We start from the raw sequence: 15,947 nt of genomic DNA, 5'->3' as shown, positions 1-15,947 counted from the left end.
GATGGGTGCCCCATCTGGAACACCAGGTTCCTTGCTAAGCCCGTGTCCAGAGGAAGGTGGGTGGCCTGCCAAGTAATCCAGAAACAGAGTCCTGTTTTTAGGGTTACCTTTTGCGTGCAAGACACCGTGATGCCAGGGAGACACAGAAATGAGGACGGGGTGGATTTAATGTGGCAAAGGGGAGTCCGTGGCAGGACTCCGCAGACGTCCGTGAGCAAAGGTCCACAGACCAAATCCGGCCCCCAGCCTCGTTTTTTTTTCTTTTTCTTTTTCTTTTTCTTTTTTTTTTTACTTTTAATTAAATATACGAGACATAAAATTGGCTATTTTCACCATTTTCATTGTGGTAAAAAAATGCATAACGTAAAATTTACCCTATTAACCATTTTTTTTTAAAGATTTAATTTATTTATTCATAAGAGAGAGAGAGGCAGAGGAAGAAGCAGACTCCCCGCCGAGCGGGGAGCCCGATGCGGGACTCGATCCCAGGACTCCGGGACCATGACCTGAGCCGAAGGCAGACACTTAACCATCTGAGCCACCCAGGCGCCCCCCTATTAACCATTTTTAAGTGTACAGTCCCATGGTATTAAGTATATTCTCTTTGCTGTGCAGCCATCACCACGGTCTGCCTCCAAAAGTTTTCATCACCCCAAACAAAACTCTGTAACCATGAGGGAACAACTCCCCAGCCCCTGGTAACCTCTACTCTGCTCTCTCTCTCTATGAATTCCACAACCCTTTTTTTTATAAATAAAGTTTTATTGGCAGGCAGTGACGCCCATTCATTTACATACGGTCTGTGGCTGCTTTTCCATTATAAGTTGCCACAGAGACCATCTGGCCCACAAAGACTAAAGTGTGTAGTCTCGGGTCGTTGCCTGTCCTCTGTCTGCAAATGTCTGTGGGGCTGTGGCCCTGGGGACGGTCCTAGGGGGCCAGGCAGAGCAGAGCCAAGCCCCAGAGGAAGCAGACAGTGTTAGTAAACCTCCGATCACGTGGCCAAATGCTGGAGCTGGCCTGGTCAGAGTCAGGTTTCCAACCTCTAGTCCAGTGTCCTTTTCGTGACCTCACATGGCTGCTCAAGTAAAAAAAACTCCTCCTGAGAGCATGTGCTCAGAGCAGCCTGGGCATTAGAAATCTAATAAGGACAGTAGCTACCAACTACATTTGTTATGGCACTCAGCCCTCTATCAGCCCAGGGAGGCAGGGGCCATTGCTCCATTTGGAGGAAGCAAAGTGCCCGGCGTCTCACCTGGAGAACCGTGAACGGGGAATGGCACCTCGGCGCCTGCCTCAGAGCCCACAGCCAGCTCCCACCTCGGGGGTGGGATGCATTCCCCTGGCCCCCAAGTAGGGACAGCAGGGAGGAGGCCCACATGTCTTCTAAAGTTCCTCCTGCCTTTGTTTCGGGAACTTTGACATTGGAAAATTCTGAACAGTCTCAAAATAAAGGCTCTGTCAAATCAAATAGGACGCACCCACAGAGCGCAAGTCTTTAGGGGTCACGTTTTAAATAATGACATGCGGACGGGCCCAGGTCTGTATGTGAGGGCTGCAGTCTTGCAGCGAAAAAGCATATATTCACATAGAAAAACCTGAAAGAGGGGGCACCTGGGGGACTCAGGCAGTTGAGCATCTGACTCTTGATTTGGGCTCAGGTCATGATCTCAGGGTCGTGAGATCAAGCCCCACATCGGGCTCCGTGCTCAGCCAGGAGTCTGCTTGAGATTCTCTCTCTCCCTCTGCCCCTTCCCCCCACACCCCCACTCATGCTCGCACATGTACACACACACTCTCTCTCCACCCCCCACCTCTAAAATAAATAAATAAACCTTTAAAGAGAAGCCTGGAAGAGGAATTATACCAAAATCATAGCAAAACAATAAAATAAAAAGCACAGCCCGGAAAATTCCCACCCCTCACTCTCTTTTCTCCCTGGCCTGGCGTAGTTAGCGTTGTGTTTCCGTCTTTCTGCTAAGTGACAGGTGAAATGGGGATGGGTATCCTCTGTGTCAGAGCCTACTGACCTTTCCTGCATGGCAGGCCTCGCAGGGTCGGCCGGGGGAGCCAGCCAAGGACAGTGGCCGCTCAGCTCACGCCTGCTGAGCACTGCCATCCCTGCTGTGGGCTGCTCTCTTTCTGGAGAAGGGGACAGACCGTACGCACATCTTATCTCCCAGGGCTAGACGTGTCCCGTGGCTGCATTAACAAACTGCCACCATCTGTGTGGTTTTAGAACTAGAGAAATTTATTCTCTCACAGGCCTGGAGGTCAGAAGTCCAAAATCAGGATCACAGAGCTGAAACCAAGGTGTCAGCAGGGTCGCACTCCCAGTGGAACCTCTGGGGAAGGAGAGTGGGATTCTTCCACGCCTCCTCCAGCTTCTGGCCACTTCGCTTCAGTGTCTGCCTCCGTGGTCACGTTCCTGCTCCTCTGTGTCACATCTCTCTCTGCCTCCTTCCTATAAGGACACCTGTGGTGGCATTCAGGGTCCACCTGATAATCCAGGATCATCTCCCATCTCAAGACCCTTCATGTTATCACATCTACAAAGACCCTTTTTCTACCCAAAAAACCATTCAGAGGTTCCAGGAGCCATTATTTAATCAAACACAGAGAAAGGAGGACTGGGATGCAGGCTCCCATTTCAGGGAAGGCGGAAGCAAGAGTGAGCCATGTGATGATTCAGAGAGAGAGCATTCCAGGTCAAAGGTACTGGACTGGACCCAGCCTCCAAGAGGCCACAGGAGGAGCCCCAGGTTGAGAGATGGGGGCAGAGGTGAGGGAGCAGATCTGGTGGGGACCTTGGCTTTGACCACTTGTGACATAGAAGCCAGAGAGGAAATTTGACCTGATTTCACTCAAAAGGCTCACTCTCACTGCTCCACTGAGGTTAGGCTGTCCCCCAAGGATGAGGGGTGCTTCCCAAATTGGAATGTATGCACGAGTTCCCTGGAAATCCAGTTAACGTGTAGCTTCTGATGGGCCCGGCCTGGGGCAGAGCCCGGGATTAGGCACGGCGGACGCTGATGCTGCTGGTCCGTGGACCACACTTTGCCCCAGGTAGGGTGATGGGGGCAAGGACAGAAGCAGAGAGAGTTAGGGGCTACCACAGAAACCCAGCTGAGGACATTCTGGCTTGGACCAAGTGGGTGCTCATGCCTGGCAAACTCCTAACCACCCTCCAAACCCAGCCCTGGAAATGCTCACACACACTACAACGTGGATGAACCCTAAAGGCCTCACGTTAAATTCATTAAGTCAGCCAGTCACAGAAAGACAAATACCGTATGACGCCACCCGGGTGCGGTAACAAGGGAGTCGAAATTCTAGAAATGGAGAACAGATGGGTGGGCACCAGGGGCTGGGGGAGGGAGGACTGCAAAGTTGGTGTTTCATGGGGACCAAGTTTCTGTTTGGGAAGATGGAGAGGTTCTGGAGACAGCACTGTGATGGTTGCACAGCATGAACATCCTTAATGCCACAGAAATGCACACCTAAAAATGGTCAAAATGGTCAGTTTTGTGTTATGCATGGTTTACCACAATTTTTAAAAAGAATGAAGAAGATCTCCATGAACGAATATGGGTTGATTTCTAAGATGTAGTGTAAGTGGGAAGAGCAAAGCCCAGATGAACACCTAGAGCATGCTGTTCTCCAGGTAAGCAAGATGGGCGTATAAGAAGATACACAGGGTCTGAAACGTGAAGATAATAAAAGCCCTCGTACTGAGTCACCTCCGCCCAGAACCCTTCCCAGGAGGCAGCACATACCCCTAAATCGTCTGTATAACCTGGGTAGGGGCCCAGCACGGGGTGCTCTCCTGGGCAGAGCTCAGGGGCTTGGTGAGACACATCCCTGAAAAGTCAGGTTGAAGACAGAGATGAACCGGTGAAGGAGCCTGGGGTGCCTGGAGCATTGGAGAGGAAAAAAGGAGCCCCAGGGTGGGCACAGGAGGAGGAAGAGGCTCCCAGGAGGGGGCATGGATGCATCTGATTCATGATTACACTTGGAGGAGGGTGCATGGATGCGTCTGATACATGGTTACACTTGAGCTCCAGTGGAGCCAACCAGCCCTGCAGATGGATCCAGAAAATTCCTCCACCAGTGGTCTTTCTTCCCCCTGGGCTTTCTGACTGAAATGACAGCTGCTAACTAATGGGGGTTAGCTTTGGCCTGCTCAGTATCAGAAATCTTTGGGGTTCATTGCCAGCATTTGAAAATCGGGAGATCCAAATACCCTGGATCCCTGGCTTCTCTTGAAAAATCAAAAGATGTAGCCACGCTGAGCTGCCTTCCCAGGGGTAACGATTGAGTGTCGGTCCCCCCACCCCCGTGGTCCCCACTGGCCACCAGCCTCACTCTCCATACCTGCCTGGCCCATGGGGCTTCTGAGTTTGGTATTGAGAGAATCTCCACGAAGCCAAACATGGCTGGCTTTTCATCCCACAGTTTTTTGAGGGTTGTTAAGTATGACTCACCCCACTCTGGGTAGCTAGGGAGGGAGGCTTAGCACTCTGAGCTGAGCTTTGAGAAGTGAAGAGCGGGGGAGTTTGCATCTGTGACTCTCAAAGGGGCACCTGCACCGTCCAGAGGACCAGCAGAGATCTCTGCTGCATCTTGGAGGGGCTGTTCATGGCAGGGGGCGCTTCCTCCGGCTGCTCGATCCTCACCCCCACTACCAGTGGGTCATTGCTGGTGGAGCGCAAACTCATCCTTAGAGCAGCCTGGAAGCGCCCGGCTAGCTCAGTCGGTAGAGCATGAGACTCTTAGAGCAGCCTGGGGAGCAAAATCTGGTGGAAGGCATGTGCCGATTGGGCACCATTCATCAGCCTCTGCCTGCCAGGCAGTGGAGAAGCGCCTGCCGCAGCCAGAGTGCTCGCTGAGGATGGCAGTTTCTCCATCTGCAAACAATAATCATATCGTCCTCGTCCTCTTCCTCGTGTGGCTGCTGGGAAGGAATCGGGGACATACGGCTGCAGGACACCTCCTAGCCATAGCTTTAAGGAGGGACTCATTCTGCCAGGATCTATCCCACTCCTGTTGGGGGCTGTGTTCAACCCAGTATAGAGGCTAAGCTTTGTGATGACCCAACAGATGGGGTCCCTGCTCGCATCAAACTCACAGCCCAGAGGCTCTTCCTTCATTCATTTTGTCTTCTTTCCTCCCTGTGGGTCAGCTCCGGAGGGCTGCCTCCACGTCTGTCCCGTGGCAGCAGAGGACAAGGGGAGCCCCAGGGTGCAGGGCCTGGACAGGCAGGAGGCGCCCCAGGCCACGAGATTACACCCTGGAGCCTCCCCCGGGCCTGGCAGGGCTGTGCCGCCCGCAAACAGCTCTGGTTTTCTCATTTCAGATGGCAGAGCAGCTAATGACCTTGGCCTATGACAATGGCATCAACCTCTTCGATACTGCAGAAGTGTACGCGGCGGGCAAGTACGTGTCTTTTCTCGTGGGACGATGTGGTTCAGGCCACGGCTTCCCTGGGAAGAACCAGAGCTGCAGCTGCTCTGGTCCTTGGTCCCAAGCGTCCACAAATGTGCCTCGCACTCTGCCTGCTTTTTTAAACTCTGAATGGCTTTAGAAGGTGTTGTTTTCACGGGGCCAAAATTGCAGGACACTTGGACACTGGCCACTTGCTAAACTCCCCCGTGTGTCCGAGCACCGAGTTGACCCCAGTCCCTCCCTGCCTCAGATGCTGTGCTGGGCAAGAGCCGGATCAGGCTGCGGTCCCAGGCTCTCCCGCGTGTCTGACATTCTCACGTCTTAATGGTACCGTGAGGGCTGCAGGGAACGCAGGGCCTCCCGAGCTGCGGAGAGCTGAGTCTGGCCAGCCGAGCACTGTAGGAAGCCCTTCCCATCTTGGCAGTGAACTTCCCTCCTCAATTATGTAAAAGCCCTCTTCAGCCAAGGCTGCTGGCTTCAATTTTAAAGACTAGCTGTAATCAAATCATCCACTCTCCTGCATCGGGTTTCCAAAAGTCAGCTTTTGTTTGTGAAGTCATCTGTTGGCTCTCTGTTCGTCCTCCCTCCGGTCCCTCCTGCCTGGGGCGAGCCAAGTTCCCATCAGCTGGCTTGGCTGCAGCCTGGCTGGCTGTGCACCATGGCCTCGGGGCCGGCACCTGCCTCGAAGGCTCTGGGTTTTTACCTGCAGCTTGCGATGGGGCCCCGAGCACTGAGAATCGGGAAGCCAGCCGGGCCTTCTCTTAAGTCCCATCACAGGGTCTGAGGACCTGACAGCTCTGGGGACCTCCACCGGGAGCCCCAAATTTCCTCCAGTCCCTATCGGCAGCTCTCTGCCCCTCCTCATGCTACAGCCCCCTCCCAAGCCCTCCATACTGGGAGCCTCTTCCCATCAAAATGAAATGCTTTCCAGACAGATGAACTAAAGCCAGAAGGTCAGAGGTAGAAAAGCCCAATGCACATGCCCAGCCCACGGGCGTTCCCAGGCCTCAGCACCCCAGCCCGTTCCCTGGCCCTGCTCCTGCCTCGGTTTTGCCGCCCGGGAGGACATGCAGCAGGCAACCCTGTGCAGCCTCCTCTGGCCCCAGACGGCCCAGCCCGTGTGCACAGCCCTGCACAGTCCACACTCTGTGTGCCCATCTTCACTTCCCCCTGATTAACTGGACCCCCAGGACTGGCATATCAGTACTAGGCAGCCTCACCAGCAGCTGAGGACTCAGAGAGCAGCTTCCCGTGGGGTGTTGATCCCCCTGGAGCCCACGGCCCTCATCCCGCCCTCCACTCCTCCTTGGGCCCCTGCGGATCCTTCTCAGTCCAGCCCGGAGCTAGACCTGCCTACTCACCCCCAGCAATGCCTCGGTGCTAGCAGTCATCCACAGGGGAGGCTGGACACTGTGTACCAAGGGACGGGCAGGGAGGAGCTCTGGGCAGGGGGCTGCGGGGCACCTCCAGTGGCCGGCAGGCCAGGCACCATGCCTCTTGCTCACCAGAGTGCCAAGGGCATATTCTGGGGAGCCCTCTGCTTCTTATGCTGATGCTAATCTGGGCACTTGCCAGAGAGCCGCAGGATTTCTGTGCCCCCCCGCCCCCCAGCAGATGTCAGGCTTACCAAATTCAGGGCCAGAGGAATTCATAGCCACAAGCAACAGGCTGTGGTTAGCTGATTGTCTACAACTCCCCAGGACCACTGCTTGCTTTTCTCCCTTCCTCCTTTCCTGATCTTTTTGTCCCACAAATGAGGGACCAAGGAATAAAAGGAAGAGGCCCAGGGCTGAGTGAATTTCTGTACATCTTGACCATAAATGAAGAGCATTCAGAATGTATGCTGAACAGCTTGCAAATTAGAGCCCATTATTTCTGAGTGGATGACTCAGGCACTTTTATAATTGGAATGTAGCACTGGGTATGGATCATTCTCCGTCTGTTGTTTTTGCTCAGAAACATTTTGCTACAAGCAGAAAGTTCTTAAAAGTTAATCCAGCACTGCAATGCCAAGCAAGGCTGGAACAGCCCGCCCATGACCCCGGCTAGCCTGAGTTTGGTGCAGGGCCAGAGTAACGCCAAAAAGAACAGAGAGCAGTCAGCATGGCATCTGTCTCTCTATTGTTCAAAAGCAAGAAACGAGAGAGACGCATGTACCCACACACATGAATGCACACGCATGCACACAACGCACGCACGCACGCACCCATGCACGCACTCTGCTGGAAATTCAGCCCCTGGCCCTGAATACATGTTGATTGTCTCTGAAAAGAGAGGATGCACTTGATGAATAATTTACCTTTCAGAAAAAAATTCTCTGGAAACTTCACCCATGTAACATTGCCAAACATTTTCCCCGGTGAGTTTCCAGCAGGCCAGGGAAATAGGATGCTGCTGGCCTTGCCAAGCAGGACATCAGCTCCTCCCTTCTCTGCGAGAGCTGGAGTCACTTCTGCTGAGACAGGCGCCCGAAGGGGCACCACCCACGGCCACCTTCATGGGAAATGACAGCCTCTTGCAAGCTCTCTCCTGCCTGAGCCAAGATGAGCATCATTAACAGGCTGGCCCTCCGGCCTTAGTGGCATTTTCACAGAAGGGACCAAGTGACCAATTGTCATGGGAGGGCGAGGTTTAATATTTCTGTCACGTTGTAATGAAATGCCCATGTCTTGGTCTTTTTTGCAGGGCTGAAGTGGTATTAGGAAACATCATCAAGAAGAAGGGATGGAGGTAATTAGCCTGTTCTCTCTGGGTCAGTGTCCAGGGTGCACACAGGGAAAAGCCTGGGGAAGGCCGGAGGGAGGGAAGAGGGCACTGAGAGGGGCGACCGCACATGCCGGGTCGTGGGCAAGCGTTGGCTCGGGTCCCGTTGACATTCTTGCCTCTTTAGCAGGGGAGTACTCAGGGATGGCCAGTCCTTCGAAAGCCGGGAAGGCTCAGAATTTTTCTCACCAGGAAGGGGAGAATGTTCCAGAGTAGAGGCAGCCCTGTGCTCCCTCCAGGGGGAGAGAGTATTCACACTCTGACCTCCACCTCTGGTCCAGCAGGGATTCAGAGGGCCGGGGTCCCGGGTTGCACACTGACATGTGTTAGGCCAAAAAAGATCTGGACGTGAGGACTTCCCGGGTGGCCTGGGGAAAGCAGAGGGCGTAGCTGCTCAAGAGAGGAACACTCCTTCTCTGCGCTTGGAATCCACCCATTCTCACTGTCCCTGCCTGGAAAGGGACCACTGTCTGAGCTCCCTGGCAGGACTGTTCTGGGGCTCAGGGGCCCGAGTCTGTAAGACACCTGCCCAGCTCGAGGCTGGACATCACACTCATCCGGGGAGGGGCAGCCCTGTGACTGGTCACCACAGCCCCCCCACCGTGTCCCCCCACCCACCCCCAAGCAGCTCAGAAGCCTGAGGTCCCTTGTCAGGCAGGGTTCCCACCTTCCTTGGGACAGACTGGGCTGGGCACTTGCCCACACTTTGGGACCCCTTAGGGCCCACGGGTATTTTCAGGAACAACAAAAGCAGTTGTAAAGCTGGGCCCACCCCCCACCCCTCAGCCTCTGGGCACAGATGAATGACACCCCTCTTCTTGCCCCAACAAAGTTGTTTGTTTCTTCTCGGCTCTAATTCATCACAACAAATTCCTTCTCACTCCATAATCAAAGGAAATTGCACATATTATTGAGTGCCCTGATTATGTCTTACGCAAATACACAGGTCAACACCACCACCACCACCCCCCACCCCCCCACCCCCGCCGGCCCGGCCTGGAGATGAAGCTCAAGGGGAAATACAGCTTCTGGGCTTTGAGAAGCTGTTTCCAGAGCAGCCTCCCTGCCCCCACGGGAGGAAAGCACATTGGCACCCCTCCCCCCTCCTTTGGGCAGGGTCTCCGTCAGAGGTGGCCTGCGGGGGCCGCCCATCCCGCCAGGACCAGACAGGTGTCAGCACTTGGCTTTCATCCATTCCTTTCCCTCCAGGCTCTGTATCACCCAAATCCCAACTCCCTCTCACCCAGGGTCCTGCCCCGCCCAACTGTCCCTCCCTCAGTGCCCCCCCCAAGGCTGTGCCACACACCCCTTTCTGAAAGTCTGTCTCTGGCCTGTAGGGCCAGACTGCTGGGCCCCCTCACCTCCTTCCATCCTCAACAGAGCCCCTCCGCCCGCGGCAGCCCCTCCTCTCGACCTCCTGGGAGTGTGCTCTCTGCACCCACTTCCTCCCAGACAAAACCCACTGGAGCCAGGGTGGGGCGGGGAGGTGGTCCATGACTGGTCTCGGGGCTCGACGGGGAGCCCAGGACCCTGGGCTCGCACCACCACAAACATCGAATGATCCAGAGGTATCCGTTTCACACCCCATGCTCCCAGATGAGAAGGGTGCTCAGGACCCTCTGTGAAAGCTGAAGACACCCCCCCACCACGGCCACGCCCAGTAACACTCCTTCTCTTCTGTTCTGCAGACGGTCCAGCCTGGTCATCACCACCAAGATCTTCTGGGGAGGAAAGTAGGTGCAGCGGCAGGCGATGCTCCCAGCTGGGGTCAGGATTCAGGGGGCTCCTGGGGGCGTGTGTGCAGCCGTCTGCCCTGGCTGATGCCCATCCCTATTGACATCACCTTCCAGGATAGCAGCTTTGGCTGAGTTGCCTTTTACTCAAACCTTGTTTGATTTTTATTTTTACTTTCCTGGGTTTGTTATTTTTTCTGATTACAAAGGTAACATCCTAAAAATTCTGGAAAACACAGAAATTTCACGAACTGTCTAAACCATTCCACCCTCCCTGGACACAGACCATCCCTGCCAGTTTCCAGGGGTCTGGCCCCACATTCTCTCTAGGGCTTGACAAAATCAGCTTCATAGGAATTCTAAATATGATTCATTCTTAATTTAAAAAAATCCAAGGGAAACAGAAGGACAAATTGAAACGCAGACCACCCCCCACCCGCCTATGGCCACCCCCCTCCTCCCCCAGGATAGGGAAACAGCAGCCCTTCTCCCAGCCTGCATGAGCATATCCTTGTAGCCTGTGGTTTATCCCCCAAGTGGAATCAGACTGCACGCGGCATGCACTGACCTACTTTTTTTGCCTAACATTGCATCATAAACATTTTCCCCAAAACCGCTAACAACATCACACAGGCAGTTGTCCTGTTTTTCAGAGCGGAGACGGAGAGGGGCCTTTCCAGGAAGCACATCATAGAAGGTGAGAGGGGAGCTCTGGCCCTGCACGGCCCCCCACACCCACGGCATCCTCATGCAGATGCATGAGTGAAGAAAGCCAAGTGCCCCCGCCCCACCACTGATGCACCCCGTGCTCTGGCCCGACCCTCCCCTTCCACCCAGGCTCCAGGGCATGAGAGCAGGGCCCCTGGTGCCCTCAGATGGGCAGTGTTGTCTCAGGGAAGACAAGACGGGCCTGGGTTGCAACTGGGGCCGGGCCCTATGCTGACTGGGGATCCTGAGCAAGGGACCTCACTTCCCCAAGCCCCTGTGGCAACATCTGTAAAATGAGTGTGGGAAGAGTACCCACCTCTGGGGCTTTGGGGAATCGGGAAGAACCCAGGAGGTGTTGCATGTCAGAGAGAGCTGGGCACTCCACACACAGGAGTGTCGAGAGAGAGAGAGAGAGAGGGAGAGAGAGGGAGAGGGTCTGGCTTATCCTATGATTATATTGTCTTCGTGCTTTTTCCATCTGTGCTCATTTTCATCAAGGTAATACACTCACTCCTTTAAAAATCAAATGATTAGGGGCGCCTGGGCAGCTCAGTTGGTGAAGCATCTGCCTTTGTTTCATGTCATGATCCCAGGATCCTGGGGTTGAGTCCCACAGCATCGGGCTCCCTGCTCTGCCGGGAGTCTGCTTCTCCCTCTGCCCTCCCCCTGCTTGTGCGCTCCCTCTCTCTCTCTCAAAATAAATATATAAATAAACTCTTCAAAAAAAAATTAAATGATTAGGAGGCTTTGCCGCCCACCCCCAGCCCCAGCACTTGACTCTGCAGCTCCGTCTGACTGTTGCTAAGTGCTCATTGGTGATTTGTGCCTTTGGGGCAGGGACATAGATGCGGTTCCCCCTCTGTGCGGGATTACCTATCTCCCCCTGTCCCCACCTGGGCCACCAGGGGGCCTAGGAAGTCACCCCTTCATTCAGTCACTGAGCGTCTGGCCTACGGACACCACCACCACCCGCTTTGGGGTGTGGGCCCCCTTCAGTCCTGGCTTTTCTTCATCTCAGGTGGGGCACGTGCCCACATGTATCCCCACACAGTCTGACAGCTCCTGGGGCCATGGGCCTCGTCTCTCTCTTCTCTTGCTCCCTGAGCCTCCGGTGCCCGGGTGAGGGCCCGGGAATGCCTGTGCCGATGGTGACGGTCCCCTCTGACTCCTCCCCCCAGGTCTGAAGGCCTCCCTGGAGCGGCTGCAGTTGGAGTACGTGGACGTGGTGTTTGCCAACCGCCCAGACCCCAACACGCCCATGGAAGGTAGGTTCTCTCTGACGTCTGCTGCCCCCAGGCCCCACGGGGCACCCAGGCCGCTGCTCACAGGTGGCCGGGGCGGGGAGCAGGGGCGGTGGGGGTGAGCTCAGCCTGGGGGGGGGTCCTCACCGCCCACAGGTGCGCCCTAGTGCCTCCAGGCCGACGCCCGCCCCATCCTGGCTTTGGGTCCGCGCCTGCTCCCAGCCCGGTTCCACGCCCCCTCCTGGGTTTAGAACTGTGTGGAATGTTCTCTCCTCTCAGCTGTTAATATTTTGTAGCTAAATGAAGTCACGAGACCGCTCTTTGCAACTGCTGTGTTCTTTCCAATCACATTCCCCTTCTGCGGGGAGGCTTCAGGGGTCTTTTGCTCTGGGGGATAAATTGTTACTTAGAGGAGAAAAAAAAAAATGTGCAGTGCTTTGGAAAACAGTTTTGGTTTCTTTGGCGCTTATTTATTCTTCCCACTCCCGCGATCTCCGCCCCTCCAACACCCCCCACCCCCCAACTTCCTGCTTCAGACTCTCATTTGTGCTTTGCTGCGTCAGGGATTTGGAAAATTAAGTTGTGTTCAAGTTATTTTTTCTTCAATTGTTTATCTATCTATCTATCTATCTATATATATATATATACCGTGCACATGTGCGTGTATATATATGTGTATGTGGTGTGTGTGGTTGATTTGGGGGTTTTTTGGTTTTGTTTTTCTTTTTTAACAAAACAAGTACCTTGTGAAGGAGATTTGTGCTTTCTTCCCCTGCCCTCTGTCATACCGCGCCTCTCCGTGTTCCCACAGCTATAAACTCTGGTCTCTTTAAATCTTTCTTTATCACCAGGGGACCCATTTAGTTCCTCCAAGTCAAGGACATTCATCATAGAAGGTACACAGTACCCTTAGCCCGACTATTGACTCCTGTGTCCAAGCTGCATTTTATGAGACAGTGGTTTTATTTACACCACTCTCTTACCCCCAAGACAAACTTCTCCATAAAATGCATAAAGGAAAAATAAGCGCCCTATGAGAACATCTTGCAAGTGAGGGAAAAGCAAAGCGGTGTGGAGCCCCGGCCCCCGCCCCTGCCTGGCCCGCCTGTCATTTCATCCCTCCCGCCCCCCCATGCATGACCCGTGCCGCCCCCCCCCCCCCCCCCCGCCTTGCACTGCCGTGATCCTCCGGGGGAGGGGGGCAGCTGTCTGGCTGTCTGCCAGGGCTCCTCTTGATTTGGGGATGCTGTGATCAGCGCCTGAAACCTTGACCCTGGATGGTCTGGGAGAGGGTTGGGGAGACCAGGGGCCCCCAGGAGCGAACACCAGGGACCCCAGAACATGTGGCTTCCAACAAGTCTTAACTTCACAAGGCATGTTTGCGAAACTCCAGCCTCAAGCAGAAGCAAAACCCACCAGTGGCAAGCTGCCCCATCAGGGCATGCTGGCTCCTCCGTGAGCATGGCGGCCACAGTGGGGCTCACGCCTCCTGGACAGGCTGGGCCACCTGCCACTCTCACCCCTTGCCATGCAGCCTGACCCCTCCATCAAAACGGAGTCATTTGCCTCCTTGAACAATACCTACGTGAGCTGGCAAAACTCTGAGACGTGGAGTAGCTTCTGGCTGTGCTTGGTCTCTGCCTGCCCCTAAGCTAAGGGCCTCCCCAGGACCCCACACCGAGGGCAGGCCACAGTCTCCCCGGGGGCCAGGCTGCATCCCACAGAGGACGGGCTCCTGCCCACCAACTGGCACGGCCACCTGCCCCCTCCCATGTATTATTTCTGACGGGGCAGTAGGTACTGTGGGTCCTGGCAGCAGCTAGACGGATTTGGTCCCGCTTCTGCTCAACAGCATTAAATATTGAGGTGAAGGACAGCTGTCCCTAGTTGTCCCTGTTCCTGGGGCTGCCAACGTGGGCGTGGGCAGAAGCACAGAGCGCCGTGCTCCCGTGTGTGGGCTGCACCGCCCACCGGCCGCTGCCCAAGGACCCCTTCTCACTCAGGCCAGCCTCCGGCTCTCACGGGCTCCCGCCCCGGTGGCCCCCGGGGGACTCCCCTCTCTGCATGGAAGGGGTGGTGCAGTGCATCATGTCCTGTCCCTCATTTCCCCCGGTCAGGAGAGAGCCGGGCTCCAGGGATTGAGAGCCAGCCATGCTGGTGGGTGGGATGCTGCATGGTCACCAGGGGCCCCTCAAGGTGTTGTAAAGAACGTGACAAAGACAGCGGGCCGGGAGCCTGAGCCCGGGCTTGGATGTGGGCAGATCTCTTCCTGGGGCCCTCAAGCCTTCCGACAGGGGCGGTCTCCTTCGCACTGAGTGGTGTCGGGGGTCCCTGGGGGTCGGGGGTCCGGGCTTCCCTGCCAGCCCTCCTCCTGAGGAGAGGCAGAGAGGAGCCCAGTCCCTGATCGTGGAAGGAAGGAGAGGGCGGGGTTGGCCTGCAGGCCTGGAAGCGGACCTGGGCGAACCCGCTGACATGAGGACCCCAGAAGCCCCAGCTACCTTAGCTTTCTACTGAAAGCGGGGACCTCAGCCGAAGGGGCACTCAGGGACCCAGGATGGGTGGGAAGTGACACCCCAAAACAGAGATGCTGCTCTCTGCGGGAAAAGTGCCCGAGGGCTGGTGCCATTCCGAGGGGGAGCTTTGTGAACAGAGCCCGCCTTCTCCTTCCTTCCTCCGGCTCTCCCACCTCCTGCCGTCTTCAGGGACCCCAGCACCTGCCCCATCTCGGCAGCAGATGAGGAGCAAGCCACCTGGGGAGAGATGGGACTTCCAGGGGTCAAGGTTGCTGCTTCGTTTCCAGACACACTTGTTCTTCGGCCCTACTTCCCGCCCTGCCTTTGGCAGTGGGACTTGCAAGCACTGTATGGGATCAGTGAGGAATCTGATGAGGTCCCCTTCCCCCTCTCCCCTGCAAAGCTAAGGGACAGCTCGAACTTTTTCAATCGGAGGCCAAGTCTGTTTTAAAAACCACACATCCCCGTGGACTGAAACCGCCTGGCGTGGGAGCGGTAGGAAGGCTGTAACCGGCAGATTTCTATTTCTCAAAAACTTTTTTGAGTCCTGGGAAGAATCTGTCGTGTCGCGGGGGTGAGGGTCCCTTGCCTGATACCGAGCTGGTTTGAAAACCTGGGGCAGATACAAATGGGGCTTTCCGTGTCTACTTCCGGCTCTGGGGAACACCAGGGGAGCTCCACTCCGCAGCCCCCACCCTCTGGGAGCATCCAGGGCCCCGCCCTGACCTTTGTCCGGACATGGTGATGCCACTGTGACCTGGCCGTTCAATCTCAGATCCCAGTGCCAATCTGGCATAGCCCGAAAAGGCAGTCAGCTGTGTTGACTTCCTGTTGCCTTTTGCCAATCTGATTCTTCCCCCAAACTAGAGAACCCGCACCCCCCCTTCGACAGTCCAAAACCACATTCTCTGATCTCACCTCTCCCTCATCTCTCCAATCTGCCATAGAGATGCCACAGTCCATCTAGAACCCATTTTTCAAAGATCCTTTACAAAGACTTGTAACTATTTGGGGAAACGGTTTTCAAGACCAGCTTCTTGGATTGTGGTTCACTTTTTTTTCTGTGGTCCCTGAAAGCCCCTGCCGCACCCAACTTTGGAGCCAGGAAGTACACTGCTTGCAAGACACCTTTGCAGCTCACCCCCTCCTCCTGGCGCCCCACCTGTATTTGCAGAATGTCCTCAGGCTGGGCCCCACGCCCCCGGTCACCTCCCCCCAACCTGCGCTTTCCCCTTCTCTCCCAACAGAGACGGTGCGCGCCATGACCCACGTCATTAACCAGGGGATGGCCATGTACTGGGGCACGTCGCGCTGGAGCTCCATGGAGATCATGGTACGGCGGTGACCTCTCCACATGCGTGTGTCCGTGGGGCATGGGCTCCCAGCCCCATTCTAGGGATGAACGTCCAGGACTCTGGCAGATCCAGTGTCACTGGTCCCAATGGCATGGGTAACTGGGTCCTACAGCAAAGGACAGTTTGGTGACGTGTGGCAGCTACCTCCGCAGGCAGGGCTCTTAACTTGACTCCCAGCACTGTGTGGCC

At 55.5% G+C, this 15,947-nt stretch overlaps 1 protein-coding gene across 3 annotated transcripts in view; it reads left to right on the top strand.

Annotated features, from left to right (window-relative positions):
• KCNAB2 (potassium voltage-gated channel subfamily A regulatory beta subunit 2) overlaps window positions 1–15,947 on the top strand; it is an 84,993-nt gene that overhangs the window by 61,745 nt on the left and 7,301 nt on the right. For all 3 annotated transcript variants that reach the window (XM_045898838.2, XM_045898839.2, XM_045898836.3), the window contains 6 exons: window positions 5,357–5,436; window positions 8,131–8,175; window positions 9,897–9,941; window positions 10,595–10,638; window positions 11,828–11,914; window positions 15,651–15,736. In XM_045898838.2, coding sequence (XP_045754794.1) covers window positions 5,357–5,436; window positions 8,131–8,175; window positions 9,897–9,941; window positions 10,595–10,638; window positions 11,828–11,914; window positions 15,651–15,736 — 387 coding nt within the window. The remainder of the gene's footprint in view (window positions 1–5,356; window positions 5,437–8,130; window positions 8,176–9,896; window positions 9,942–10,594; window positions 10,639–11,827; window positions 11,915–15,650; window positions 15,737–15,947) is intronic.

The sequence above is a fragment of the Mirounga angustirostris genome, unplaced genomic scaffold (assembly GCF_029215605.1).
Source record: "Mirounga angustirostris isolate CCGP_5_RB_7025 unplaced genomic scaffold, mMirAng1.0.hap1 SCAF_4, whole genome shotgun sequence".
NCBI lineage: Eukaryota > Metazoa > Chordata > Mammalia > Carnivora > Phocidae > Mirounga > Mirounga angustirostris.
This window is presented reverse-complemented; position numbering and strand designations above follow the sequence as displayed.